This window comes from Carex rostrata, chromosome 4 (genome assembly GCF_964058835.1).
Source record: "Carex rostrata chromosome 4, lpCarRost1.2, whole genome shotgun sequence".
Classification (NCBI taxonomy): Eukaryota; Viridiplantae; Streptophyta; class Magnoliopsida; order Poales; family Cyperaceae; genus Carex; species Carex rostrata.
In genome coordinates this window covers 4,253,850-4,262,808 of record NC_135921.1, presented here as the reverse complement: position 1 = coordinate 4,262,808, position 8,959 = coordinate 4,253,850, and the positions used below count along the sequence as shown (strand labels likewise).

General features: G+C 31.5%; 1 protein-coding gene across 1 annotated transcript; it reads left to right on the top strand.

Annotated features, from left to right (window-relative positions):
- The first annotated feature begins 4,014 nt into the window (after nucleotides 1–4,014).
- LOC144552768 (abscisic acid 8'-hydroxylase 3-like) lies at nucleotides 4,015–8,494 on the top strand. Its single transcript, XM_078300758.1, has 9 exons — nucleotides 4,015–4,322; nucleotides 4,434–4,752; nucleotides 4,846–4,998; nucleotides 5,123–5,374; nucleotides 5,487–5,576; nucleotides 5,961–6,039; nucleotides 6,794–6,900; nucleotides 7,621–7,739; nucleotides 8,161–8,494. Exons 1-9 carry the CDS (start codon nucleotides 4,123–4,125, stop codon nucleotides 8,321–8,323), a joined length of 1,482 nt encoding a protein of 493 aa, XP_078156884.1. The 5' UTR covers nucleotides 4,015–4,122; the 3' UTR covers nucleotides 8,324–8,494.
- The last annotated feature ends 465 nt before the right edge of the window (nucleotides 8,495–8,959 follow it).

Genomic DNA, 8,959 nt, shown 5'->3' with positions numbered 1-8,959 from the left:
CGACACGAATTCTTCTCGTCTGGTCGTTTTTTAGTTTGCTTGACAATCCGGGCAAGTATAGAGCTCTAATTATAGGTCCCCGTTTAAGGTGGCTTCTGGAGACAACTAAATTTTTCTTAATGACAATAAATTTGCTAATTATTTATACGCTAATTATGTATTTATAGTAGGAGATGTTCAAAAAATCTCAAATAATGTCTAATGGAAACCGACCAATTGGGTCAAGTACCTGGATTAAGCCAAACATCTCTTTTTGGTTGAAAAGTGATTGATAAATGCAATTGAATCAAGGTGTGGCTATTGTCTTTAATTAGCTACCGTACCTAAAACATGGATTTGCTAATATTTCTTCGTTGTCATCTTGTTTAAACGAAATCAGAAAATTCTTTCTGTTTTTTTTTCCCCCATTTTTTAAGGTAGGCTAAGGTCACTAATACAAAAGACTATCAATATTGGTCAGGGTTCTAAATATATAGCTAGCTATAGCTTTTTCGGATATCAAAAGCTATAACGCTATTAACCTTTTTTTTATAATAATTATAAATAGTAGCTATGGTTGTGCTATAGCTGCACTATAGCTTTCTCGGACCTTAAAAGCTATAGCGCTATAATTCCTATTTAGAACTTTGATATTGGTAGATCAATTATAAGAACCATCCTTGATAATCAGCAGTGGTAAACTCGTAAATAATGTGAATATATCAGTAATAGTTTCTAAATAAGGAACTTTTCACTCATAGATTGTTATCAATTTTGGTTCAATAATGAGATCTCAAATATCAGTATCGGTTGTAATTGAGGAACCGACATTGATGAGTCAATACATCTATATATATGTTGGTTCCTCAATTAGAACCGACACTCATAGTTGAGAACTCATCAGTATCAATTTTAATATATATGATTACTATTTAACCACACTTAATTCTATAACGAAATTACAAATGTATATTAAGTATCGCTACTTTTAATTAGACATAACTAATCTCAACAAACTAATTAAGCATACAAAAACGTTGGTCTTTATGTATTCACATATATATGCATCTTGAAAAGGGATTCATTTTATTTTTTGAATTTGCATTTGATGATGATCCATATATTACAGCTAGTTATATTAAAAATAGATCTCCAATACAAACAAAATAATTGATAGAATAAAAATAAAATTTGGAAAATTAATATTTTTATTAAGAACGTTATCATAATAAATATATACATTTATCAGCTGGTATATTTGTTTTTTTTTAAGAGGAGGTATCCACTTACATCCTTTTTTGGTGATACATAATTACACCTTACATTTTTAAAGTTTTCAAAGTTCAAATAGTTGATTCAAACCGTTCAAGATAATGGATATATTAAAATGTGCTTGCAGATCAAATTTTACATTTATTTGAATTTGTTTACTATTTATTAAGTATTTTACAATATTGTTGTTTTCAGATCATTAAATTTTTGTAATTATATTAATAAATAGTAAAAAAAATTTAAAAATGCAAAATTTCAGCTACAAGCACATTTTAATATATTCATCATGTTGAACGGCTTGTATCAACTGTTTGAACTTTAAAAATATAAAATATAATTCAGTATCATCAAAAAAGATTGTGAGCGGATACCTCCTCTTTTATTAATTAGCAAGTATTACAAGCGCCTAATCGGATTTGCGGCCAAAACTTTACAGAATAAATTGTACCAAATAAAAATATTGCTGCTGGGTTCATTCGGTTGCAGTCTTACAGAGAGAGATACTTTGTCCATGCCACAAAGAATCATATGCCATGACATCGAAGTGGGCATTGGTGTTCTCCGTTGATTGGACTCCATTGGTTTACGTTTCCCACTAAATATTTCTTGGATTGATTCTCTGTATATTATTGGAAGTAGTTTCTGTGCAGTAAATCATAAGTACTTTGAAATTAACCCGCAACATGAAAAACCATAAAAATATGATAATATTTCTTATTATTGACCGGATGCTGTCCACTCTCCACATTGGTGTTCTCCGTTGATTGGACTCAGTTTTTTACGTTACCATTAAATATTTCTTGGATTGATTCTCTGTATATTATTGCAAGTAGTTTCTGTGCAGTTAATCTTTAGTACTTTCAAATTAACCCGCAACATGAAAAACCATAAAACATATTTCTTATTATTGACCGGATGCTGTCAGCGCTCCACTATTGCTTTAATTTTGCATGAACCGCCTGTAACTTTTAGAAACAAGATCCGCTGTTATCGTTCTGGAATAACATAGTGACATCACAGTGAGAAATTAATTATTCTGAAAATAGTACAGATATAATTTTAAAAAAAATTGAAATTATCCGGACGGAATATCTTTGTTTCACAATGGAGTGCAAATAATAATAATAATAATAATAATAATAATATTAAGAAAATATCGGGGCAAAAACATAAAATTTGCGAATTATTCGGTCAAAGTTTGATCGACCAAATAATTTGATGTTCAGTTCACCATCACCAAAAAAACGAATAATTCGCGAATAATTCGTGAATCTGTGAATATGGTGACAACTTAATGGTTCGGAAAAATTTGTGATTCGAGAATAATTCGAGTATATATAATTAAAAAATAATTCAGAATTATACATTGAGATCCGATCAGAGATCTTAATTCCACAAGAGAGCCAGAAAAAGTATATATACTATGAACTCTTTTGATCCAGGGAACTATTCAGATTTTGAATATATATATTCAAAGTTCTGTACCGATGCCCAAAATGAGTTAAAAACTCTTTTAATTTCTTGTGATGCTCAAACAAATTATTTTCATATCATATAAGTATTTTTTTTATTTTTTATTCTTTTTTTTATAAAAGGTTCATATATTGAAACTAGATAACTGATGATATAAATAATAAGAACTGTTCTTTAATTTCCATCGTCATTTCAAAATAAAACTATTCATGTATTGTTTTTATTTTTTTCATTACGAATGATATAGTCATGTGACATTATATTAATCTTTTTGCACGTGCATTGCTTATGTAGAGATAATTTATATCGTTTGACATTAGATTAGACCGCGCGCGTATCCTCTGAGATATCTCATATTTTGCGTGACCGACGTGTCCGGTGCCTATTCGGGGATACCGCAGGGGCCAGTATTATTTGAGCTTTGAGTCGTGCAGAACATATTTGAACGGCTGAGATTTTCCGGAAAGTCACGCAAAATATGAGATATCTCAGATGATACGAATTCCATTAGACCCCGGTCGTACTATATAATGTACTCGGTAAGGCCTGCCAGCTAAAAACATCTCCATTTTAATATAAAATGGAGAGGAAGGTCGGCTGGACCATTCCTGTGATCCAGTCTTTTTTACTTACACTTTATATGTGTTTTTTTTTATATTAAATTATACACACACACACACACCCCTTAATAGATATAAAGAGTTAAAAATATTATAATATTTTACTTGTTGACTAAGTGGTTGACTTGCATATTTCTATAATTATTTAAAAAAATTACAAATACTTTATAAACTAGATATTAAAACTAATAATTGAAGATATAAATAATTTACATGTTAAGTGCAAGAATAATATTTTCTCTAAGCAAAATATAAAGTTTTCCAAATTAATGAATATTCTCTATCTAATATGTCCTACGTAGTGATAGTAAATAGATAAAATAGATAAGCATGCGAGCGAATACTATGCTCTGCTGGCGGCAATTTTTGTAAGCTAGCATATAAACCTGTTTGTTAGTTTGTAAGCTAGTTATTTTGCTTGTAAACCTTTTTAAAAAATTCTTTTAGTATTAATATATCTGTTGGCGGTAATTATATAAAAAAAAAAATTAGAACACTACTCAAAACAAATTAATTATAGCATTAATTATATTGATATACTCAGCTGCCAAAAATGTGTGGTATGTCCTTATCCACCTATTCCTTTAGCCTTCTCTCTCTCTTCCGGTCTTAATTCCCAAGCCCCTTTCTCTCTCTATAAATACCCTACCAATGCATGCCAAAGCATGACCCATCGTCTCTCTAACATCTTTCCTCTTTTCAATTCGATCTCATCGCGCTCATCCAAGCAAGCAATATAGCAATTTGTTTCCCGTTGAAATTTTGTAGAGAAATATTGATGGAGATTAGTTGTAGCCTAATATGCAGTCTCCTTTTCTTCTTCCTTTTTTCCATTCTCTTCATGAAACAAAACAACAGAAGAGTAAAAAATAATCATCCCCAACTTCCACCTGGTTCCATGGGTTGGCCTTACTTAGGAGAAACCCTTCAACTTTACTCTCAGAATCCAAATCTCTTCTTCAGCTCAAAAATAAAAAGGTTTGATATTAATCTTCTTTCAAAAACTCATAGTGCATGCACCGTACGTAACCATAACAAATGATCGATCATCGGCTGACGCTGACAATGCTTCTTTTGTTGTAACCGCAGGTATGGCGAAGTCTTCAAGACGCATATCTTGGGTTGCCCTTGTGTCATGTTGGCTAGCCCGGAGGCGGCTCGATTCGTTTTAGTGACTCATGCGCATCTTTTCAAATCGACGTTCCCCAAAAGCAAAGAACGCATGATCGGACCGTCGGCGTTGTTCTTCCACCAAGGAGATTATCATCTTAAGATAAGAAAACTTGTTCAAGTTGCATTAAGCCTCGACCCGCTGCGTGCCATGTTGCCAGATATCGAGATGATCGTGAAACCTATTCTGAATATGTGGGATGGACAAGTGGAGACCACTTACCATGTAATGAAAAGGGTATGTTTATCTGCATTTACCGCCTTACATTTTTTAACTTATCAAATTTAAATATTTTTCTTAACGCGTTTTAATTTGTACACTGTGATATAGTTAACTTTCGACGTCGCCATTCTTATCATTTTGGGCCGACATGTAGATGATCACTACAAGAAGGAATTAAAGCACAACTATTGCATTGTAGACAGAGGTTACAATTCTTTTGCAATCAATTTTCCGGGAACACTGTACCGTAAAGCAATCCAAGTAAGAAATTTTTTTTTAAAAAAAAAACATTGTTTTTTTTTTCTCTTTAAATATTTATTGCATTGTGGTGAAAATTAATTACACTAAAAAAATATATTTTTTTTTTCCTTTTTTATTTATATAGGCAAGGAAAAGGTTGAATTGCATTTTGAGTGAGATAATGGAAGAGAGAAGGCAAAAAGGAGAGTCAAGAAATGATATTTTGGGATGTTTGATGGATAGTACAAATGAAGAGAATGGATGCAAACTCACTGATCAACAAATTGCAGATAATGTGATAGGTTTGTTATTTGCTGCACAAGATACCACTGCAAGTGTACTTACATGGATTCTCAAGTACCTCCATGATTATCCTGAAGTACTAGCACTTGTAAAGGTGTGAATGAATTAATAACAGTTGTCTCCTTTGACATAAATTAATTGGTACTAAATTAAATTAAATGATCATTGGATATTATTATATTAACAACTTTCTTACTTTTGTGTAGGCTGAGCAAATGGAAATCTACAAGGCTAATGAGTGTGGAAAGAAATCTTTGACATGGGGCCAGACTAGAAGTATGACTGTTACAAATAGGGTAAGCAATTATTACTTTCTCATTTTTTTTTATCATATATTATATATGTACTATTAAATTAATTAAGTGTCACCAATAGTATATGTAAGCCCCAATCCATTAGTAATTAGCAATTATGACATATTGGATAGTCACATTTTTCCTTCTCCACTGAGCAAAGAATTGCTATTTAAAACAAGAACTCCAATTTAACAAAATACATATGAAAGTGAGATGTAACGAAATAATATATAAAAGAAGAACAAATATATATAATTGTAGGTTGCATTTCTGTTTCCTTTGTGCCAATGATTGCATGGGTATAAAAAGTGATTGTGATAATTCCTTCTTTCTTTTTGCTCTTACACCTTTTTTTCATTAATTTGCATGCTTGTGTAAAATTAGGTTATATCCGAGAGCTTAAGGATGGCAAGTATCATTTCATTTACGTTTAGGGAAGCAGTTGCTGACGTGGAGTATAAAGGTACGGAATGTCATATAACACTCAGTTCGCATTGGTACCAATCTCTTTACAATAATTGCTACAAGGACCCAAATTGTCACCTATTTTATCTCAAACCGTACTTACATGCATTGAAAACTATTATTACATGAACATCTTTATTCAACAAGATTTATTCTATATAAGGTAAATTTATATACAAATTTTTCAACAACTAAAAAAATTAAAAATTTGAGTTGTTGGTAACTTCATATATAAATGCTTATTTACATAATATAGCACATGTTGACAGAGAAAGAAGTGTTGATTATACCTCCTACTTCTTATATTTCTTTATTGAAAACATTATCTTGTACTTTTTTTTTTTTGAATCCTAACATTATCTTGTACTTGATTTGGTTCTCCAAAACACCTCCACGTGTCCAAAAAGTGCAAAATATAAAAGCAGTCCAAGTAGGAGTCAATTTATATTTAGCTCCAATATGGAGTTCAGATCCAGTGAAATAACTCAAAAGTTAAATTTTAGATCGGGACCGTTCGATTTGAATCTGTAATAATTCATTCGAACAATGTATCTGAATCCTGAGGTAATCTCAAACGACAGATTCGAATCGAACAGTCTCAATCCAAAACTCAAAAGTTGGGTTACTTTTTAGGGGATCCGGACCCATACTTCCAATATGTGGACCTAGATAATGTTATTATATGTAAAAGTTGAAAACAATTAATATAATATTGTTGCTAAAAATTTAATGTGATTATGGGTATGACGCAGGATATCTTATCCCCAAGGGATGGAAGGTAATGCCACTTTTCAGGAATATGCATCACAACTCCGAGTTCTTTAAAGATCCTGAGAAGTTCGACCCTTCTAGATTCAAGGTGTGTGTTTCAAATTTATAGGTCACTGTTCCCTCTTCGTCATGTCTGGTTCCCTTTTTAAGCAATTGTTGCTTTCACCCCATTTAATCCACAATTTCTTCTGGTATAATCCGGTTCTTCTGTAGTTTTCTAGTGTCAGGCCAATCGTATAAGATGAAAACAATTTGAGGTCTGTGCATTAACAGTGAAGTGTTGTTTTCAGTTTGACCCCCAGCTTTTATTACAGATTTTCTGGAACCAACACAATACTTAATGCACACATTGATTATTTTTATTTTACCAGATGGTTTTACTTGGGTTAAATGGGGTGAAATTTTGTAAAAATTGAACTTCCGTTATTGTTGACCAAAAATACATCACCAAGAAGCATGATAAACAACATAAATTATCAGAAAGTATATAACAATATTAATTCAACATGCACTAAAATATATAGCCGAACACGTGTCAGTATCTAAGTTTGGAAACAGTTAATTTAAGTTGAATTGTGTACTTGACAATAATAGTAAATAAGAGCCAAGTACCCTTGACTCATCTCTAAGTTCTAGATAGCAACAGCTCTGCCTAGTTTCCAGACAACAAAACAACACATAATCACTTTGATAAATACAAAATTGGTTTTCTCAATCAACGTGTGATCGTTCGAGAAAGAAGACACATTGTAGAAAACTTGACTTGTGAAGATAATTGATTTTTTTTTTTGCATTTTTCTATTTACAGGTGGCGCCGAAACCGAACACATTCATGCCATTTGGCAACGGTGTGCATGCTTGTCCTGGTAACGAGCTTGCCAGGATAGAGATACTGATCCTGATTCACCACTTAGTTACCAATTATAGGTGAGTCATTGTATGAAAGTGTGTGTGTGTGTGTGTGTGTGTGTGTGTGTGTGTGTGAGCCCCAGAATCCAAAACCAAATATGACTTTCGGAACAAAATCCAGCAAGATACAATGATGGATACGCAAATATTCTCTTTTCATGTGGTCCTATGTGAAACTAAAAAAATTTGCTGCTCCATTTGGAGCCTTCTCCATCCAAAATTCCATATGATCATTCCATAAGGGTACCAGCCTAAGTGCCTATAGAAAGGGAAAATTGACCCGGCTGTAGGTTGTTTTTCCTTTTTGAAGAATTTTATATTAGCATCATGTATAGAAACTATATATATTTCATTTCATTTTTACCTTAATATTATAGTGAAAAATATTATTATTTTTTTATTTCATAATTTCTAACTTATTTTGTTGAACTTGATGTAGGTTTGAGGTCATTGGATCCAGCAATGAAGTAGAATATAGCCCATTTCCAGTGCCTAAGCAAGGACTTCCTGTAAAATTATGGAGAATTTCAACAGAGAGTAGCAATAGTAGCAATAAAAATGTCAATGATATAACTTGTTACTTAGGGAGAAATCTTAATTAATTATGGTTAGATTTGAAGAAGAAAATTGGTTTGTTGGTAGTAACTAATATATTAATCTTTCTCTAGTTTTGAGGAATGCAAATTGTAAGCATCTCCCTCTTACCAATTAATTAATATGCAACTGAATTTTATCTAGTTGCACCTAAATATATATGAGCTTGTTTTTGTTAATTTTGTCACTGTTAAGTATTAACATTCAAGCAATGCTCCTGTAAATTATATTCATTTAGTCAAATGGTTATATATTTATTTAGAAAGTTTATCATTAGAAATAGACATATTATATACAGTCATTTATTATTTTAGAAGGAATATAGATAATATTATATTGACTTGTAATATAAATATATCAAAATCCCGAAACATTAAGAAAGAAAATCAATTCTGTGAATAATTTGCGAATAATTCAAAAAATAAAAAGATAGAAATCTATTTAATTATTCATCTATTCATTTGAGAAAATGCTAAAAATGAATAATTTGGAGGATAGCGCTACAGTGAAAAGTCTTAAGCCTACGCAATTTCTGTAATTGTAGTACCTGACTTTCAAAAAAAAAAAAAAAATTGTTTTACCTGCATTAGTTCATCATCAATCATAAATATATATATATACAGAGAAGTAAATAAAAGCGCCTT